Genomic DNA, 21,640 nt, shown 5'->3' on the forward strand with positions numbered 1-21,640 from the left:
TTCCCGGGTTTTTTTGTAAAAAAATGGGATTTTCCAAGTGGGAATTTTAGGGGAAAGTTGTTTTTTTTTCTGTTAAAAAATCTGGGATTGAGGGAAAAAAAAGAGGCTCCAGGTGCAGGGGTCGCTCCTGGGGATTTTGGGGATTTTTGGGGATTTTTTGGGATTTTTTTGGGATTTTTTTGGGAATTTTTAATCCAAATTTTTTTTATTTTTTGGGGAATTTTTGGGATTTTTTTGAGGATTTTTTTGAGGATTTTTTGGGGATTTTTTTGGATTTTTTTGAGGATTTTTTTGGGATTTTTTGGGATTTATTTTGGTGGTTTTTTGGTGTTTTTTTGGGTTTTTTCCAAAAAAAATCCTCAAAAAAATTCCAAAAAAATCCTCAAAAAAATCCCAAAAAATCCCCCAAAAATCCCCAAAAAATCCCAAAAAATCCCCAAAAATTCCCCAAAAAATAAAAAAAATTTGGATTAAAAATTCCCCAAAAAATCCCCAAAAAAATCCCAAAAATTCCCAAAAAAATCCCCCCAGAATGAAAAAAATTCGGATTAAAAATCCCCCAAAAAATCCCCAAAAAATCCCAATAATTCCCCCCCCCCAAAAAAAAATTTGGATTAAAAACTCCCAAAAAAATCCCAAAAATTCCCCAAAAAATTCCCAAAAAATCCCAAAAATTCCCCAAAAAATAAAAAAAAAATTGATTAAAAATTCCCAAAAAAATCCCAAAAATTCCCCCCAAAAAATCCCAAAAATTTTCAAAAAAATAAAAAAAAAAATTCGGATTAAAAATTCCAAAAAAGTCCCAAAAATTCCCCAAAAAATTCCAAAAAAATCCCCAAAAATTCCCCAAAAAATTCCAAGAAAATCCCAAAAAATCCCCCAAAAATAAAAAAAAAAAATTTGGATTAAAAATTCCCAAAAAATCCCAAAAATTTTCAAAAAAATAAAAAAAATTTGATTAAAAATTCCAAAAAAATCCCCCAAAAAATCCCAAAAAAATCCCAAAAATTCCCAAAAAATCAAATCCGGCTCCGATTCCCGCTGGGAATTTTCCAGGAATTTTTTCCCAGTTTTTTTGGGGTTTTTTTATCCCAAAATCCGGGAATTCCTGGGAATTTCATGTCCTTTTTTCCCGAGGTTTTCATCTTCCTCCTCGTTTTTCCAAGGAATCCGACGGATCCGGGAATTCCAGGGGGGGAATCTCGACATTCCCGGTTTTCTGGCTCCCAGGATGGGCGGGAAAAGAAGGAATTCCTTGGGAATTTCTTGGGAATTTCTTGGGAATTCCTTGGGAATTCCGGGATTCCGTCGGCGTCGATTCACTGGGAAGAGAAAGCACAAAAAAAAACTGGGAATGAGGGGGGAAAAATCGGGAATTTTCCCAAGAATGTCCCAAAAATTCCCACCCTGGGATGTTCCAAACCCTCGGGAATTTTGGGAATTTCCCCTTTTTTTGGGAATTTTGGGCTTCCCAAACCCTCTGGAATGAGGAATTTCCCCTTTTTTTGGGAATTTTGGGGAATTTTGGGCTTCCCAAACCCTCTGGAATGAGGAATTTCCCCTTTTTTTGGGAATTTTTGGGAATTTTGGGATATTCCAAACCCCCTGGAATGAGGAATTTTGGGATTTTTTGGGAATTTTGGGAATTTTGGGATGTTCCAAACCCCCTGGAATGAGGAATTTCCCCTTTTTTGGGGAATTTTTGAGAAATTTTGGGAATTTTGGGGAATTCTGGGATGTTCCAAACCCCCTGGAATGAGGAATTTTCCGTTTTTTTGGGGAATTTTTTGGGAATTTGGGGAATTTTGGGGAATTTTGGGCTTCCCAACCCCTCTGGAATGAGGAATTTTCCCTTTTTTTTGTGAATTTTTGGGAATTTTGGGCTTCCCAAACCCCCTGGAATGAGGAATTTTTCCCCTTTTTTGGGGAATTTTGGGAATTCTGGGAATTTTTGGATATTCCAACCCCCCTGGAATGAGGAATTTTCCCTTTTTTTGGGGAATTTTTGGGAATTTGGGGAACTTGGGACATTCCAAACCCTCTGGAATGAGGAATTTTGGGAATTTTTGGCTTCCCAACCCCCCTGGAATGAGGAATTTTCCCTTTTTTTGGGAATTTTTGGGGAATTTTTGGGGAATTTTTGGGAATTTTTGAGAAATTTTGGGAATTTTGGGGAATTTTTGGATATTCCAACCCCCCTGGAATGAGGAATTTTCCCTTTTTCTGGGGAATTTTTGGGGAATTTTGGGAATTTTTGGGAATTTTGGGATATTCCAAACCCTCTGGAATGAGGAATTTTGGGATTTTTTGGGAATTTTGGGAATTTTGGGATGTTCCAAACCCCCTGGAATGAGGAATTTCCCCTTTTTTGGGGAATTTTTGAGAAATTTTGGGAATTTTGGGGAATTCTGGGATGTTCCAAACCCCCTGGAATGAGGAATTTTCCGTTTTTTTGGGGAATTTTTTGGGAATTTGGGGAATTTTGGGGAATTTTGGGCTTCCCAACCCCTCTGGAATGAGGAATTTTCCCTTTTTTTTGTGAATTTTTGGGAATTTTGGGCTTCCCAAACCCCCTGGAATGAGGAATTTTTCCCCTTTTTTGGGGAATTTTGGGAATTCTGGGAATTTTTGGATATTCCAACCCCCCTGGAATGAGGAATTTTCCCTTTTTTTGGGGAATTTTTGGGAATTTGGGGAATTTGGGACATTCCAAACCCTCTGGAATGAGGAATTTTGGGAATTTTTGGCTTCCCAACCCCCCTGGAATGAGGAATTTTCCCTTTTTTTGGGAATTTTTGGGGAATTTTTGGGGAATTTTTGGGAATTTTTGAGAAATTTTGGGAATTTTGGGGAATTTTGGGATATTCCAAACCCCCTGGAATGAGGAATTTCCCCTTTTTTGGGGAATTTTTGGGGAATTTTGGGAATTTTGGGGAATTTTGGGATGTTCCAAACCCCCTGGAATGAGGAATTTTCCCTTTTTTTGGGGAATTTTTGGGGAATTTTGGGAATTTTGGGGAATTTTGGGCTTCCCAACCCCTCTGGAATGAGGAATTTTCCCTTTTTCTGGGGAATTTTTGGGAATTTTTGGGAATTTTGGGAATTTTGGGAATTTTGGGAATTTTCCCGGCCGAGCTTTGGGAATGAAGGAAGATCCGAGCCCGCCCCATTCCCGGGAATTCCCGGGATCCAACCCCTCCCAAACCCCCGGGAATTCCCGGGATCCAACCCCTCCCCATCCCCGGGAATTCCCGGGATCCAACCCCTCCCCATTCCCGGGAATTCCCGGGATCCAACCCCTCCCCATTCCCGGGAATTCCTGGGATCCAACCCCTCCCCATTCCCGGGAATTCCCAGGATCCAACCCCTCCCCATTCCCGGGAATTCCCGGGATCCGAGCCCTCCCCATTCCCGGGAATTCCCGGGATCCAACCCCTCCCCATTCCCGGGAATTCCCGGGATCCAACCCCTCCCCATTCCCGGGAATTCCTGGGATCCAACCCCTCCCAAACCCCGGGAATTCCCGGGATCCAACCCCTCCCCATCCCCGGGAATTCCCGGGATCCAACCCCTCCCAAACCCCGGGAATTCCCGGGATCCAACCCCTCCCCATTCCCGGGAATTCCCGGGATCCAACCCCTCCCCATTCCCGGGAATTCCCGGGATCCAACCCCTCCCCATTCCCGGGAATTCCCGGGATCCAACCCCTCCCCATTCCCGGGAATTCCCGGGATCCAACCCCTCCCCATTCCCGGGAATTCCCGGGATCCAACCCCCCCCAAACCCCCGGGAATTCCCGGGATCCAACCCCCCCCAAACCCCCGGGAATTCCCAGGATCCAACCCCTCCCAAACCCCCGGGAATTCCCGGGATCCAACCCCTCCCCATTCCCGGGAATTCCCGGGATCCAACCCCTCCCCATTCCCGGGAATTCCCGGGATCCAACCCCTCCCAAACCCCGGGAATTCCCGGGATCCAACCCCTCCCCATTCCCGGGAATTCCCGGGATCCAACCCCTCCCAAACCCCGGGAATTCCCGGGATCCAACCCCTCCCCATTCCCGGGAATTCCCGGGATCCAACCCCCCCCAAATCCCCGGGAATTCCCGGGATCCAACCCCTCCCCATTCCCGGGAATTCCCGGGATCCAACCCCTCCCCATTCCCGGGAATTCCCGGGATCCAACCCCTCCCAAACCCCCGGGAATTCCCGGGATCCAACCCCTCCCAAACCCCCGGGAATTCCCGGGATCCAACCCCTCCCCATTCCCGGGAATTCCCGGGATCCAACCCCTCCCCATTCCCGGGAATTCCCGGGATCCAACCCCTCCCCATCCCCGGGAATTCCCGGGATCCAACCCCTCCCAAACCCCGGGAATTCCCGGGATCCAACCCCTCCCCATTCCCGGGAATTCCCGGGATCCAACCCCTCCCCATTCCCGGGAATTCCCAGGATCCAACCCCTCCCCATTCCCGGGAATTCCCGGTTTTTTTTTCCCATGGAAAAACTCACGAAGCTGATCTCGGTCTCCTGCAGCTCCTCCAGCTCCAGGGGCAGGGAAGGGCTGGAAAAACAACAGGAAAAATGGGAATTTTCTGGGAATTCCGCAGGAATCCAAGAATTCCCAGCCTGGATCCCAACCACGGAATTCCCAAAAAAAAAAAATCCCGGATTTTTCCCAATTTTCCCAAGTTTTTTTGGGGGTTTTTTTTGGGGTTTTTTGGGGGAATTTTGGAGCTTTCCCAAGGATCCAAAGATCCAAATTCCGGGAATTTGGAATTCCAGGGATTTTCTGAGATTGAGGGAGAGAAAATTCCGTGGGATAGGAGGAGGGGTGGGGGAGGGGAGGATCCTTGGGAATTCCAGAGCGGAATTCCAAGGGAAAACTCGGATCAAGGGAACATTCCAGGAAAATTCCATAAAAAACTCGGATCAAGGGAACATTCCATGAAAATTCCACAAAAAAAGGGGATCAAGGGAACATTCCATGAAAATTCCACGGGAAAATTCCATAAAAAACTTGGATCAAGGGAAGATTCCATGAAAATTCCACCTGGGAATTCCACAAAAATTGGGGATCAAGGGAAGATTCCATGAGAATTCCATGAAAATTCCACGTGGATTCCTGGGAATCCCACAAAAAACGGGGATCAAGGGAACATTCCAGGAAAATTCCACGGGAAAATTCCATAAAAAACAGGGATCAAGGGAACATTCCATGAAAATTCCTGGGAATTTCACAAAAAACTCGGATCAAGGGAAGATTCCAGGAAAATTCCACGGGAAAATTCCATAAAAAACTCAGATGAAGGGAACATTCCATGAAAATTCCATGAAAATTCCACGCGGATTCCTGGGAATTCCACGGGAAAATTCCAAGGAAAATCAGGGATCAAGGGAACATTCCAGGAAAATTCCATAAAAAACTCAGATCAAGGGAAGATTCCAGGAAAATTCCACCTGGATTCCTGGGAATTCCACGGGAAAATTCCAAGGAAAAACGGGGATCAAGGGAACATTCCAGGAAAATTCCATGAAAATTCCATGTGGATTCCTGGGAATTCCACGGGAAAATTCCACAAAAATCGGGGATCAAGGGAACATTCCATGAAAATTCCACGTGGATTCCTGGGAATTCCACAAAAAACTCGGATCAAGGGAAGATTCCAGGAAAATTCCATAAAAAACTTGGATCAAGGGAAGATTCCATGAAAATTCCATGAAAATTCCACGTGGATTCCTGGGAATTTCACAAAAAACTCGGATTCCTGGGAATATTCCATGAAAATTCCACGTGGAAAACGCGGATGGAGAGAAAAAAACCTCAGGAATTCCACGGGAAAATTCCACAAAAAACTGGGATCAAGGGAACATTCCAGGAAAATTCCTGGGAATTCCACAAAAAACTCGGATAAAGGGAACATTCCATGAAAATTCCACGTGGATTCCTGGGAATTCCACATGAAAATTCCAAGGAAAAACGGGGATCAAGGGAAGATTCCAGGAAAATTCCATGAAAATTCCACGCGGATTCCTGGGAATTCCACAAAAAACTTGGATTCCTGGGAATATTCCATGAAAATTCCATAAAAATTCCACATGGATTCCTGGGAATTCCACAAAAAACTCGGATCAAGGGAACATTCCATGAAAATTCCATAAAAATTCCACATGGATTCCTGGGAATTCCACAAAAAACTCGGATTCCTGGGAATATTCCATGAAAATTCCAAGGAAAAACGGGGATCAATGGAACATTCCATGAAAATTCCTCCTGGGAATTCCACAGGATTTGTGGATTCCCCGGGAATTCCAGCCCAGGAGTGGGAAATGCGGGATTTTCCTGGGAAAATTTTGGGAATTCCCCCCGAATTTCCTGGAGTTTGGGGAGGGAACGGAGCCCGAAAAGCTCCGGGAAAAATTCCCGGGAAAAATTCCCGGGAAAAGCCGGATCCGGCCTCACCTGGGAACTCCGGGAGCTGCTCCGGGCCCAGGGTGGATCTCAACCCCCACGGACCTGCGGGAATCCGGGATCAGCCGGAAATCCGGGAATTCAGGAATCCAGGGGGAGAATTCCCGGTTTTCCAAAGGAAAATTCCCAGAGAGGGGCTGGGATGGGAGAGAGAGACCCCAAATCCTCGGGAATGAGACCCCAAATCCTCGGGAATGAGACCCCAAATCCTTGGGAATAGCCCCAAATCCTTGGGAATGGCCCCAAATCCTCGGGAATGGCCCCAAATCCTTGGGAATGAGACCCCAAATCCTCGGGAATGGCCCCAAATCCTCGGGAATGGCCCCAAATCCTCGGGAATGGCCCCAAATCCTTGGGAATGGCCCCAAATCCTTGGGAATGGCCCCAAATCCTTGGGAATGAGACCCCAAATCCTTGGGAATGGCCCCAAATCCTCGGGAATGGCCCCAAATCCTCGGGAATGGCCCCAAATCCTTGGGAATGGCCCCAAATCCTTGGGAATGAGACCCCAAATCCTTGGGAATGGCCCCAAATCCTCGGGAATGACCCCAAATCCTTGGGAATGAGACCCCAAATCCTTGGGAATGAGACCCCAAATCCTTGGGAATGAGACCCCAAATCCTCGGGAATGGCCCCAAATCCTTGGGAATGGCCCCAAATCCTCGGGAATGGCCCCAAATCCTTGGGAATGGCCCCAAATCCTCGGGAATGAGACCCCAAATCCTTGGGAATGGCCCCAAATCCTCGGGAATGGCCCCAAATCCTCGGGAATGAGCCCAAACCCCTCGGGATCGATCCCAAGCCCCTTTTCCTGATCCCGAACTCTCCAGGATCGATTCCAATCCCAAACTCCTCTGGAATGATCCTGATTCCATTCCCAATCCTGAACCCAATCCCCATCCCACATTCCCATCCCCAATCCTGAACCCATTCCCAGTTCCCAGTTCCCATTCCCAGTTCCCAGTTCCCATTCCCAGTTCCCATTCCCATTCCCAGTTCCCATTCCCAGTTCCCAGTTCCCATTCCCATTCCCATTCCCATTCCCAGTTCCCATTCCCAGTTCCCATTCCCAGTTTCCCATTCCCATTCCCATTCCCAGTTCATTCCCAGTTCCCATTCCCAGTTTCCATTCCCAGTTTCCCATTCCCCCATTCCCAGTTGTTTCCCATCCCCATTCCCAGTTCCCATTCCCAGTTCCCAGTTCCATTCCCAGTTCCCATTCCCAGTTCCCAGTTCCCATTCCCAGTTTCCCATTCCCAGTTCCCAGTTCCATTCCCATCCCCATTCCCATTCCCAGTTTCCCATTCCCAGTTTCCCAGTTTCCCATTCCTAGTTTCCCATTTCCCATTCCCAGTTGTTTTCCATTCCCAGTTTCCCATTCCCATTCCCAGTTTCCCATTCCCAGTTTCCCATTCCCATTCCCAGTTTCCCATTCCCAGTTTCCCATTCCCATTCCCAGTTTCCCATTTCCCATTCCCAGTTTCCCATTCCCATTCCCAGTTCCCATTCCCAGTTGTTTCCCATTCCCAGTTTCCCATTCCCAGTTCCCATTCCCAGTTCCCAGTTCCCATTCCCAGTTCCCATTCCCAGTTTCCCATTCCCAGTTCCCCATCCCCATTCCCAGTTTCCCATTCCCATTATCCCATTCCCAGTTTCCCATTCCCCCATTCCCATTCCCCCATTCCCATTCCCATTCCCAGTTTCCCATCCCCATTCCCATTCCCATCCCCATTCCCAGTTTCCCATTCCCCCATTCCCAGTTCCCATCCCCATTCCCAGTTTCCCAGTTTCCCATTATCCCATTCCCAGTTTCCCATTCCCAGTTTCCCAGTTTCCCATTCCCATTCCCAGTTCATTCCCAGTTTCCCATTCCCCCATTCCCAGTTGTTTCCCATCCCCCCTCACCTGCTGGGGGGGGAGGCGGCGCCGGCGCTGCCGAGGGAGGGGCTGGAGAGGGACGGGGACGGCGACGGCAGAGCCAGAGCCCGGAGAGAGCGCGGGAGAACGTCCGGCCTGGGAACTGGGAATGGAAACTGGGAATGAACTGGGAATGGGCAGAGCCAGAGCCCGGAGAGAGCGCGGGAGAACGTCCGGCCTGGGGACTGGGAATGAACTGGGAATGAACTGGGAATGGGCAGAGCCAGAGCCCGGAGAGAGCGCGGGAGAACGTCCGGCCTGGGAACTGGGAATGAACTGGGAATGAACTGGGAATGGGAACTGGGAATGGGCAGAGCCAGAGCCCGGAGAGAGCGCGGGAGAACGTCCGGCCTGGGAACTGGGAATGAACTGGGAATGAACTGGGAATGAACTGGGAATGGGCAGAGCCAGAGCCCGGAGAGAGCGCGGGAGAACGTCCGGCCTGGGAACTGGGAATGGGAACTGGGAATGAACTGGGAATGAACTGGGAATGGGCAGAGCCAGAGCCCGGAGAGAGCGCGGGAGAACGTCCGGCCTGGGAACTGGGAATGAACTGGGAATGAACTGGGAATGAACTGGGAAACTGGGAATGGGCAGAGCCAGAGCCCGGAGAGAGCGCGGGAGAACGTCCGGCCTGGGAACTGGGAATGGAAACTGGGAATGAACTGGGAAACTGGGAATGGGCAGAGCCAGAGCCCGGAGAGAGCGCGGGAGAACGTCCGGCCTGGGAACTGGGAATGAACTGGGAATGAACTGGGAATGAACTGGGAATGGGCAGAGCCAGAGCCCGGAGAGAGCGCGGGAGAACGTCCGGCCTGGGAACTGGGAATGAACTGGGAATGAACTGGGAATGAACTGGGAATGGGCAGAGCCAGAGCCCGGAGAGAGCGCGGGAGAACGTCCGGCCTGGGAACTGGGAATGAACTGGGAATGAACTGGGAACTGGGAATGGGAAACTGGGAATGGGCAGAGCCAGAGCCCGGAGAGAGCGCGGGAGAACGTCCGGCCTGGGAACTGGGAATGGAAACTGGGAATGAACTGGGAAACTGGGAATGGGCAGAGCCAGAGCCCGGAGAGAGCGCGGGAGAACGTCCGGCCTGGGAACTGGGAATGGAAACTGGGAATGAACTGGGAAACTGGGAATGGGAACTGGGAATGAACTGGGAATGGGCAGAGCCAGAGCCCGGAGAGAGCGCGGGAGAACGTCCGGCCTGGGAACTGGGAATGGAAACTGGGAATGAACTGGGAATGAACTGGGAAACTGGGAATGGGCAGAGCCAGAGCCCGGAGAGAGCGCGGGAGAACGTCCGGCCTGGGAACTGGGAATGAACTGGGAATGAACTGGGAATGAACTGGGAATGGGCAGAGCCAGAGCCCGGAGAGAGCGCGGGAGAACGTCCGGCCTGGGAACTGGGAATGAACTGGGAATGAACTGGGAATGAACTGGGAAACTGGGAATGGGCAGAGCCAGAGCCCGGAGAGAGCGCGGGAGAACGTCCGGCCTGGGAACTGGGAATGAACTGGGAATGAACTGGGAATGAACTGGGAAACTGGGAATGGGCAGAGCCAGAGCCCGGAGAGAGCGCGGGAGAACGTCCGGCCTGGGAACTGGGAATGGGAATGGGAAACTGGGAATGAACTGGGAATGAACTGGGAAACTGGGAATGAACTGGGAATGGGAACTGGGAATGGGCAGAGCCAGAGCCCGGAGAGAGCGCGGGAGAACGTCCGGCCTGGGAACTGGGAATGGGAATGGGAAACTGGGAATGAACTGGGAATGAACTGGGAAACTGGGAATGGGCAGAGCCAGAGCCCGGAGAGAGCGCGGGAGAACGTCCGGCCTGGGAACTGGGAATGGAAACTGGGAATGAACTGGGAATGGGCAGAGCCAGAGCCCGGAGAGAGCGCGGGAGAACGTCTGGCCTGGGAACTGGGAATGGAAACTGGGAATGGGAACTGGGAACTGGGAATGGGAACTGGGAATGGGAATGGAAAACTGGGAATGGGAATGAACTGGGAATGGGAACTGGGAATGGGAACTGGGAATGGGCAGAGCCAGAGCCCGGAGAGAGCGCGGGAGAACGTCCAGCCTGGGGACTGGGAATGGGAATGGAAACTGGGAATGGGAATGGGAAACTGGGAATGGGAAACTGGGAACTGGGAATGGGAACTGGGAATGAACTGGGAATGGGAACTGGGAATGGGAACTGGGAACTGGGAATGGGCAGAGCCAGAGCCCGGAGAGAGCGCGGGAGAACGTCCGGCCTGGGGACTGGGAATGGGAATGGGAAACTGGGAATGAACTGGGAATGGGAACTGGGAATGGGAACTGGGAATGGGAACTGGGAATGGGAACTGGGAATGGGAACTGGGAATGGGAACTGGGAATGGAATCCCAGGATTTTTTAGGATGCAAAGGGGATTTTTGGGGATGAAAGAGGGATTTTTGGGATTTCCGGGCTGCAGGCTGTGTTTTTCTGGGATAAAAGAGGGGATTTTGGGATTTTTGGGCTGCAGGCTGTGTTTTTTTGGGATAAAAGAGGGATTTTTTGGGATAAAAGCAGGGATTTTTTGGGATAAAAGCAGGGATATTTTGGGGATAAAAGCAGGGATTTTTTGGGATATTTTGGGCTGCGAGCTGTGTTATTTTGGGGATAAAAGCAGGGATTTTTTGGGATAAAAGCAGGGAATTTTTGGGGATAAAAGCAGGGAATTTTTGGGATAAAAGCAGGGAATTTTTGGGGATAAAAGCGGGTTTTTTTGGGGATAAAAGCAGGGATTTTTTGGGATAAAAGCAGGGATATTTTGGGATAAAAGCAGGGATTTTTTGGGATAAAAGCAGGGATTTTTTGGGATAAAAGCAGGGATTTTTTGGGATAAAAGCGGGATTTTTTGGGATATTTTGGGCTGCGAGCTGTGTTATTTTGGGATAAAAGCAGGGATATTTTTGGGATAAAAGCAGGGATTTTTTGGGGATAAAAGAGGGTTTTTTTGGGATAAAAGCAGGGATTTTTTGGGGATAAAAGCAGGGATATTTTTGGGATAAAAGCAGGGATTTTTTGGGATAAAAGCAGGGATTTTTTGGGATAAAAGCAGGGATTTTTTGGGATAAAAGCAGGGATTTTTTGGGGATGAAAGCAGGGATTTTTTTGGGATAAAAGCAGGAATTTTTGGGATAAAAGCAGGGATATTTTTGGGGATAAAAGCAGGGATATTTTTGGGATAAAAGCAGGTTTTTTGGGTTATTTTGGGCTGCAGGCTGTGTTATTTTGGGATAAAAGCAGGGAATTTTTGGGATAAAAGCAGGGATATTTTTGGGGATAAAAGAGGTTTTTTTTGGGATAAAAGCAGGGATTTTTTGGGGATAAAAGAGGTTTTTTTTGGGATAAAAGCAGGGATTTTTTGGGATAAAAGCGGGATTTTTTGGGATAAAAGCGGGTTTTTTTGGGATAAAAGCGGGATTTTTTGGGATATTTTGGGCTGCGAGCTGTGTTATTTTGGGATAAAAGCAGGGATATTTTGGGGATAAAAGCAGGGATTTTTTGGGATAAAAGCAGGGATTTTTTGGGGATAAAAGCAGGGATTTTTGGGGATAAAAGCAGGGAATTTTTTGGGATAAAAGCAGGGATTTTTGGGGATAAAAGCAGGGATATTTTTGGGGATAAAAGCAGGTTTTTTGGGTTATTTTGGGCTGCAGGCTGTGTTTCTGTGTCCCCACCTGGCTGCGGGTGGCCGCGGGCTCCCGGCTGCGCTTTGGGCTCGGCCGGGCTGGGGCTGGGGCCGGGGGTCCCCCCCTGGCAGCTCCTCCTGGGGCCGGCGCCGCCGCTGCGGCCGCGCTTGCAGGGAGAGGCTTTCACTGCAAAAGGGAAAATTCCGGAAAAAACGGGAATTCCAGCGGGATTGGGGCGGGGGAGGGGAGGGAAAGGGGGGGGGCTGCAGGGGAGGGATTTTTCCAGGGAAAAAAATGGATTTTTCCAGGGAAAAAATGGATTTTTCCAGGGAAAAAAGCGCTTTTCCAGGTAAAAAAATGGATTTTTTCAGGGATAAAATGGATTTTTCCAGGGAAAAAAAATAATTTCCAAAGAAAAAAGGACTTTTCCATGGAAAAAATGGATTTTTCCAGGGATAAAATGGATTTTTCCAGGGATAAAATGGATTTTTTCGGGGATAAAATGGATTTTTTCAGGGAATAAAAGCACTTTTCCAGGGGAAAAATGGATTTTTTCAGGGAAAAAAATGATTTTTTCAGGGATAAAATGGATTTTTTCAGGGATAAAATGGATTTTTTCAGGGAAAAATGGATTTTTCCAAGGAAAAAACGGATTTTTTCAGGGATAAAATGGATTTTTTCAGGGAAAAATGGATTTTTCCAAGGAAAAAATGGATTTTTTCAGGGATAAAATGGATTTTTTCAGGGAAAAATGGATTTTTCCAAGGAAAAAATGGATTTTTTCAGGGATAAAATGCATTTTTTTCAAGGAATAAAAGGGCTTTTCCAGGGAAAAAATGGATTTTTTCAGGGCAAAAAAAAATTCCAGGGGAAAAATGGATTTTTTCAGGGATAAAACGGATTTTTTCAGGGATAAAATGGATTTTTTCAGGGATAAAATGGATTTTTCCAAGAAAAAATGGATATTTTCAGGGAAAAATGGATTTTTCCAGGGGAAAAACGGATTTTTTCAGGGATAAAATGGATTTTTCCAGGGGAAAAATGGATTTTTTTCAGGGAATAAAAACACTTTTCCAGGAAAAAAATGGATTTTTCCAGGGATAAAATGGATTTTTTTCAGGGAATAAATGGATTTTTTCAGGGATAAAATGGATTTTTCCAGGGAAAAAAAATAATTTTACAAGGAATAAAAGGGTTTTTCCAGGAATAAAAGCATTTTTCCAGGGAAAAATGGATTTTTTCAGGGAAAAATCTGGAAAAACGGGAAAAAAACCAGGAAAAATCCGGGAAAACTGGGAAAAAACTGGGAAAAATCCGGAAAAACGGGAAAAAAACAGGAAAAATCCGGAAAAATGGGAAAAAAACGGGAAAAATCTGGAAAAATGGGGAAAAAAACCGGGAAAAATCCGGAAAAAAACCCGGGAAAAATCCGGAAAAACGGGGAAAAAACCGGGAAAAACGGGAAAAAAACCGAGAAAAATGGGAAAAAAAAGGGGAAAAATCTGGAAAAACGGGGAAAAAACCCGGGAAAAGTCCGGGAAAATGGGAAAAACCCGGGAAAAATCCGGAAAAACGGGAAAAAACCGGGAACAATCCGGAAAAACGGGAAAAAAACTGGGAAAAATCCCGAAAAATGGGGGAAAAAACGGGAAAAACGGGAAAAAAACCGGGAAAAATCCAGAAAAATGGGGAAAAAACCGGGAAAAATTGGGGAAAATGGGGAAAAAAATGGGAAAAATCCAGAAAAATGGGAAAAAAAACGGGAAAAATGGGGAAAAAACCGGGAAAAATCCGGAAAAACAGGGAAAAAATGGGAAAAATCTGGAAAAATGGGAAAAAAACCGGGAAAAATGGGGAAAAAACCGGGAAAAATCCGGAAAAACGGGGAAAAAACAAAGGGGGCTGATGGGGGGTTTGGGAATTCCCGATTTTCCCATGGGATTTTGGGGGAAAAAGGGGGAAATTTGGGAATTTGGGGGCACTCACGTGGGATTTTGCGGAACACCGTGTGGCACATGAAGCGCTGGAAGCGCTCGGCGTAGAAGCTGGGCCGGTGCACGGACACCGTGTCCTGGAATTCCGGGAAAAAACGGGAATTAGGGGGGAATTCCGGGAATTCCGGAGGGGGAGGAGGGGTGTGGGGGTGGGGGATGGGAATTTGGGGGAAATCCTGGGAATTTGGGGGGAAATCCCAGGAATTCCGGAGGGGGAGGGGGGATGAGGAGGGGTTTTGGGGTGAAATCCCGGGAATTTTGGGGGGAAATCCTGGGAATCTGAGGATAAATCCTGGGAATTTGGGTGGAAATCTTGGGAATTTGGGGGAAATCCTGGGAATTTGGGTGGAAATCCTGGGAATTCCGGAGGGGAAGGGGGGATGAGGAGGGGTTTTGGGGGAAATCCCGGGAATTTTGGGGGGAAATCCTGGGAATCTGAGGATAAATCCTGGGAATTTGGGGGAAATCCTGGGAATTTGGGGATAAATCTTGGGAATTAGGGGGGAATTCCGGGAATTCCGGAGGGGGAGGGGGGGGTTTGGGGTGGGGGATGGGAATTTGGGGGGAAATCCCGGGAATTCCGGAGGGGGACGGGGGGTGTGGAGGGGTTTGGGGTGAAATCCCGGGAATTTTGGGGGGAAATCCTGGGAATCTGAGGATAAATCCTGGGAATTTGGGTGGAAATCTTGGGAATTTGGGTGGAAATCCTGGGAATTTGGGATGAGTCTGGGGAGGAATTCTGGGAATTTGGGTGGAAATCTTGGGAATTAGGGGGGAAATCCCAGGAATTCCGGAGGGGGACGGGGGGGTTTGGGGTGGGGGATGGGAATTGGGGGGAAATCCTGGGAATTTTGGGGGGAAATCCTGGGAATTTGGGGGGAAATCTTGGGAATTAGGGGGGAAATCCTGGGAATTTGGGGGGAAATCTTGGGAATTAGGGGGGAAATCCCGGGAATTCCGGAGGGGGACGGGGGGTGGGGGGGTGGGGGGTGGGAATCTGGGGATAAATCCTGGGAATTTGGGTGGAAATCTTGGGAATTTGGGGGAAAACCTGGGAATTTGGGATAAATCTTGGGAATTAGGGGGGAAATCCCGGGAATTCCGGAGGGGGAGGGGGGGTTTGGAGGGGTTTTGGGGGTGAGGGATGGGAATTGGGTGGAAATCTTGGGAATTTGGGTTTTTCCCATGAAAATTCCCAAGATTTTCCCATTTTTCCCATGAGAATTCCCATTTTCCCATGAGAATTCCCATTTTTCCTTGAAAATTCCAATTTTTTCCCATGAGAATTCCCGGTTTCCCATGAAAATTCCCATTTTCCCCATGAAAATTCCTGGTTTTTCTGGCAGAATTCCCATTTTCCCAAGAGAATTCCCATTTTTCCATGAGAATTCCCATTTTTCCCATCAGAATTCCTGGTTTCCTGGCAGAATTCCCGTTTTTCCATGAAAATTCCCGGTTTTCCCATGAGAATTCCCGGTTTTCTGGCAGAATTCCCGGTTTTCCATGAGAATTCCCGGTTTCCCATCAGAATTCCCATTTTTCCCATGAGAATTCCCATTTTTTCCATGAGAATTCCCATTTTCCATGAGAATTCCCGGTTTTCTGGCAGAATTCCCGTTTTTCCATGAGAATTCCTGTTTTTCTGGCAGAATTCCCATTTTCCCCAGCAGAATTCCCGGTTTTCTGGCAGAATTCCCGTTTTTCCATGAGAATTCCTGTTTTTCTGGCAGAATTCCCATTTTTCCCATCAGAATTCCCGGTTTTCTGGCAGAATTCCCGTTTTTCCATGAGAATTCCTGTTTTTCTGGCAGAATTCCCATTTTCCCCAGCAGAATTCCCGGTTTTCTGGCAGAATTCCCATTTTTCCCATCAGAATTCCCGGTTTTCTGGCAGAATTCCCGGTTTCCCATGAGAATTCCCGGTTTTCCCATCAGAATTCCCAGTTTTCCACGAGAATTCCGGGTTTTCCCCACTCACCCCGTCGTGCACCAGCGCCTTCCAGGAGTGCTCGAGCTTCTTCACCAACCTGGGGGGAGGGAGCGAGCGGCAATTCCCGGCAATTCCGGGATTTTTATGGAATTCTGGGGTTTTTTATGGAATTCTGGGGTTTTTAATGGAATTCCCACAGAATTCCGGGGGGTTTTATGGAATTCTGGGGTTTTTTTTATGGAATTCTGGGGGTTTTTTTATGGAATTCTGGGGTTTTTAATGGCATTCCCACAGAATTCCAGGGTTTTTATGGAATTCTGGGGTTTTTTATGGAATTCCCACAGAATTCCCACAGAATTCTGGGCTTTTTTATGGAATTCTGGGGTTTTTTATGGAATTCCCACAGAATTCCCACGGAATTCTGGGGTTTTTTATGGAATTCTGGGGTTTTTATGGAATTCCCAAGGAATTCCCACAGAATTCCCACGGAATTCCGGGGTTTTTCATGGAATTCTGGCGTTTGTTATGGAATTCCCACCGAATTCCCACGGAATTCCAGGGTTTTTATGGAATTCCCACAGAATTCCCAAGAATTCTGGGGTTTTTTATGGAATTCCCATGGAATTCCCACGGAATTCCGGGTTTTTTTATGGAATTCCCACAGAATTCCCAGCCTTTGTCTAATTAATAATTACTAATTAGTGATTAATTACTGGGGACAGACCTGTAGGACTGCAGGATGTCGGGATATCTGCAGTTTATTAATTAATAATTAATAATTAATTAATAATTAACTAATGAACAGACCTGTAGGACTGCAGGATGTCGAGAAATCTGCAGTTGATTAATTAATAATTAGTAATTAATTAATAATTAACTAATGAACAGACCTGTAGGACTGCAGGATGTCGGGATATCTGCAGTTTATTAATTATTAATTAATAATTAATAATCAGTAATTAATGAGCAGACCTGTAGGACTGCAGAATGTCGGGATATCTGGAATTTATTAATTAATAATTAATTATTAATCAGTAATTAACTAATGAGCAGACCTGTAGGACTGCAGGATGTCGGGATATCTCAGATTCATTAATTATTAATAATTAATAATCAGTAATTAATGAGCAGACCTGTAGGACTGCAGGATGTCTGGATATCTGGAATTTATTAATTAATAATTAATTAATAATCAGTAATTAATGAATGAGCAGACCTGTAGGACTGCAGGATGTCGGGATATCTCAGATTCATTAATTATTAATAATTAATTATTAATCAGTAATTGATGAGCAGACCTGTAGGACTGCAGGATGTCGGGATATCTGGAATTTATTAATTAATGATTAATAATTATTAATTAATGAATGAGCAGACCTGTAGGACTGCAGGATGTCGGGATATCTCAGATTCATTAATTATTAATTAGTAATTAATCAATCAGTAATTAATGAGCAGACCTGTAGGACTGCAGGATGTCGGGATATCTCAGATTCATTAATTATTAATTAGTAATTAATTAATCAGTAATTAATGAGCAGACCTGTAGGACTGCAGGATGTCGATGATGCCGATGTAGAGCAGCAGCCGCTCGCCCCGGGAATTCCGGGCGGGAATTCCGCCCATCCTGGGAAAACACGGATCCGGAATGGGGCCGGGAATGGATCCCGGAACCGCCAAACCAGTCCAGACCGGTCCAAACCGGTCCAGACCGGTCCAAACCGGTCCAAACCGGTCCAAACCAGTCCAAACCGGTCCAAACCGGTCCAGACCAGTCCGGACCAGTCCAAACCAGTCCAAACCGGTCCAAACCAGTCCAAACCGGTCCAAACCAGTCCAAACCAGTCCAAACCAGTCCAAACCGGTCCAAACCGGTCCAAACCGGTCCAAACCGGTCCAAACCGGTCCAAACCGGTCCAAACCGGTCCAAACCGGTCCAAACCGGTCCAAACCAGTCCATCCCAGTCCCTCCCAGTCCCTCCCAGTCCATCCCAGTGACTCCCAGTCCCTCCCAGTCCCTCCCAGTCCATCCCAGTCCATCCCAGTCTCTCCCAGTCCATCCCAGTCCATCCCAGTCCATCCCAGTCCATCCCAGTCCCTCCCAGTCCATCCCAGTGACTCCCAGTCCATCCCAGTCCATCCCAGCCCCAATCCCAGTCCATCCCAGTCCATCCCAGTCCCTCCCAGTGACTCACAGTGACTCCCAGTCCATCCCAGTCCATCCCAGTCCATCCCAGTCCATCCCAGTCCCTCCCAGTGACTCCCAGTGACTCCCAGTCCATCCCAGTCCATCCCAGTCCATCCCAGTCCCTCACTGGTCGTCGGTGTCGAAGGTTCCTCCCCGGGGAGCCTCTCCCTGGATGGACTCCATGGCCGTGGAGTCTCCAACCCCTGATCTAACCCCAATCCCAGTGACTCCCAGTCACTCCCAGTCCATCCCAGCCCCAATCCCAGTCCGTCCCAGTCCATCCCAGTCCCTCCCAGTCCATCCCAGTCCCTCCCAGTCCCTCCCAGCCCCAATCCCAGTCCCTCCCAGTCCGTCCCAGTCCCTCCCAGTCCGTCCCAGTCCCTCACTGGTCGTTGGTGTCGAAGGTTCCTCCCCGGGGAGCCTCTCCCTGGATGGACTCCATGGCCGTGGAGTCTCCAACCCCAATCCCAGTCACCCCCAGTCCCAATCCCAGTCCATCCCAGTCCATCCCAGTCCATCCCAGTCCATCCCAGTCCATTCCAGTCCCTCCCAGTCCGTCCCAGTCCATCCCAGTCTGTCCCAGTCCCTCACTGGTCGTCGGTGTCGAAGGTTCCTCCCCGTGGAGCCTCTCCCTGGATGGACTCCATGGCCGTGGAGTCTCCAACCCCAATCCCAGTCACCCCCAGTGACTCCCAGTCACTCCCAGTCCCTCCCAGTGACTCCCAGTCCATCCCAGTCCCTCCCAGTCCATCCCAGTCCATCCCAGTCCATCACTGGTCGTCGGTGTCGAAGGTTCCTCCCCGGGGAGCCTCTCCCTGGATGGACTCCATGGCCGTGGAGTCTCCAACCCCAATCCCAGTCACCCCCAGTCCCAATCCCAGTCCCTCCCAGTCACTCCCAGTGACTCCCAGTCACTCCCAGTCCATCCCAGTCAATCCCTGTCCATCCCAGTCCATCCCAGTCCCTCACTGGTCGTCGGTGTCGAAGGTTCCTCCCCGGGGAGCCTCTCCCTGGATGGACTCCATGGCCGTGGAGTCTCCAACCCCAATCCCAGTCACCCCCAGTCCCAATCCCAGTCCCTCCCAGTCACTCCCAGTGACTCCCAGTCACTCCCAGTCCATCCCAGTCAATCCCTGTCCATCCCAGTCCATCCCAGTCCCTCACTGGTCGTCGGTGTCGAAGGTTCCTCCCCGGGGAGCCTCTCCCTGGATGGACTCCATGGCCGTGGAGTCTCCAATGCCTGATCCCAGTCCCAATCCCAGTGACTCCCAGTCACTCCCAGTGACTCCCAGTGACTCCCAGTCCATCCCAGTCCATCCCAGTCCAGTCCCAGTTCCTCCCAGTCCGTCCCAGTCCCTCACTGGTCGTCGGTGTCGAAGGTTCCTCCCCGGGGAGCCTCTCCCTGGATGGACTCCATGGCCGTGGAGTCTCCAACCCCTGATCTAACCCCAATCCCAGTGACTCCCAGTGACTCCCAGTCCCTCCCAGTCCCTCCCAGTCCGTCCCAGTCCCTCACTGGTCGTCGGTGTCGAAGGTTCCTCCCCGGGGAGCCTCTCCCTGGATGGACTCCATGGCCGTGGAGTCTCCAACCCCAATCCCAGTCACCCCCAGTCACTCCTAATCCCAATCCCAGTCCATCCCAGTCCCTCCCAGTCCGTCCCAGTGACTCCCAGTCTGTCCCAGTCCCTCACTGGTCGTCGGTGTCGAAGGTTCCTCCCCGGGGAGCCTCTCCCTGGATGGACTCCATGGCCGTGGAGTCTCCAACCCCAATCCCAGTCACTCCCAGTCCCAATCCCAGTCACTCCCAGTCCATCCCAGTCCCTCCCAGTCCGTCCCAGTGACTCCCAGTCTGTCCCAGTCCCTCACTGGTCGTCGGTGTCGAAGGTTCCTCCCCGTGGAGCCTCTCCCTGGATGGACTCCATGGCCGTGGAGTCTCCAACCCCAATCCCAGTCACCCCCAGTCCCAATCCCAGTCCCTCCCAGTCCATCCCAGTCCCAATCCCAGTCCATCCCAGTCCATCCCAGTCCCTCCCAGTCCCTCACTGGTCGTCGGTGTCGAAGGTTCCTCCCCGTGGAGCCTCTCCCTGGATGGACTCCATGGCCGTGGAGTCTCCAACCCCAATCCCAGTCCCAATCCCAGTGACTCCCAGTGACTCCCAGTGACTCCCAGTGACTCCCAGTGACTCCCAGTCCATCCCAGTTCAATCCCAGTCCATCCCAGTCCATCCCAGCCCCAGTCCCAGTCCCTCCCAGTCCATCCCAGTCCCTCACTGGTCGTCGGTGTCGAAGGTTCCTCCCCGGGGAGCCTCTCCCTGGATGGACTCCATGGCCGTGGAGTCTCCAACTCCTGATCCCAGTCACCCCCAGTGACTCCCAGTGACTCCCAGTGACTCCCAGTGACTCCCAGTGACTCCCAGTCCATCCCAGTCCATCCCAGCCCCAATCCCAGTCCATCCCAGTCCATCCCAGTCCATCCCAGTCCATCCCAGTCCCTCACTGGTCGTCGGTGTCAAAGGTTCCTCCCCGGGGAGCCTCTCCCTGGATGGACTCCATGGCCGTGGAGTCTCCAACCCCAATCCCAGTGACTCCCAGTGACTCCCAGTGACTCCCAGTGACTCCCAGTCCCTCCCAGTCAATCCCAGTCCATCCCAGTCCCTCACTGGTCGTCGGTGTCGAAGGTTCCTCCCCGGGGAGCCTCTCCCTGGATGGACTCCATGGCCGTGGAGTCTCCAACCCCAATCCCAGTCACCCCCAGTGACTCCCAGTCACTCCCAGTCCCTCCCAGTGACTCCCAGTCCATCCCAGTCCCTCCCAGTCCATCCCAGTCCATCCCAGTCCATCACTGGTCGTCGGTGTCGAAGGTTCCTCCCCGGGGAGCCTCTCCCTGGATGGACTCCATGGCCGTGGAGTCTCCAACCCCAATCCCAGTCACCCCCAGTCCCAATCCCAGTCCCTCCCAGTCACTCCCAGTGACTCCCAGTCACTCCCAGTCCATCCCAGTCAATCCCTGTCCATCCCAGTCCATCCCAGTCCCTCACTGGTCGTCGGTGTCGAAGGTTCCTCCCCGGGGAGCCTCTCCCTGGATGGACTCCATGGCCGTGGAGTAGAGCGCTCTCTGTGCCGCCGGCCGCCCCGGCCCGTCCCCGCTGCCGGCGCCGGCCGCGCGCTCGCGCTGCGCCTGGTCCAGGTTGTGGATGGCCACCAGCAGGCTGTAATCCATGATCTTGAAACTCTGGAGAACCTGGGGAAGCGGGAGGAGCTCGGCAATCCCGGAATTCCCCGAGGGAGGAGGGTGGAACAAGGGGAAAAGGCTCAAAAAATGGGGTTTTGGGTGAAAAAGGGTCAAAAAATGGGGTTTGTGGGTGGAAAAGGGGCAAAAAATTGGGTTTTTGGATGAAAAAGAATCAAAAAATGGGGTTTGTGGGTGGAAAAAGGTCAAAAAATGGGGTTTGTGGGTGGGAAAGGGTCAAA

At 49.7% G+C, this 21,640-nt stretch overlaps 1 protein-coding gene across 2 annotated transcripts in view; it reads right to left on the reverse strand.

The window, feature by feature from the left end:
* Positions 1-299: 299 nt before the first annotated feature.
* PIP5K1A (phosphatidylinositol-4-phosphate 5-kinase type 1 alpha) overlaps positions 300-21,640 on the reverse strand; it is a 33,123-nt gene continuing 11,782 nt past the window's right edge. Inside the window, exons 1-9 of one of the 2 annotated variants that reach the window (XM_086866395.1) lie at positions 18,297-18,357; positions 17,525-17,608; positions 16,030-16,078; positions 14,045-14,129; positions 12,107-12,244; positions 8,377-10,236; positions 6,463-6,516; positions 4,512-4,563; positions 300-1,322 (exon numbers count right to left, since the gene is read on the reverse strand). In XM_086866395.1, coding sequence (XP_086722521.1) covers positions 1,142-1,322; positions 4,512-4,563; positions 6,463-6,516; positions 8,377-10,236; positions 12,107-12,244; positions 14,045-14,129; positions 16,030-16,078; positions 17,525-17,608; positions 18,297-18,352 — 2,559 coding nt within the window. In that variant the 5' untranslated portion in view covers positions 18,353-18,357 and the 3' untranslated portion in view covers positions 300-1,141. Of the gene's footprint in view, positions 1,323-4,511; positions 4,564-6,462; positions 6,517-8,376; positions 10,237-12,106; positions 12,245-14,044; positions 14,130-16,029; positions 16,079-17,524; positions 17,609-18,296; positions 18,358-21,207; positions 21,411-21,640 lie in introns of those variants that run through there. The other variant, XM_086866396.1, reaches the window with a different exon arrangement.

Source organism: Cyanistes caeruleus, chromosome 30, assembly GCF_971803275.1.
Source record: "Cyanistes caeruleus chromosome 30, bCyaCae1.hap1.1, whole genome shotgun sequence".
NCBI lineage: Eukaryota > Metazoa > Chordata > Aves > Passeriformes > Paridae > Cyanistes > Cyanistes caeruleus.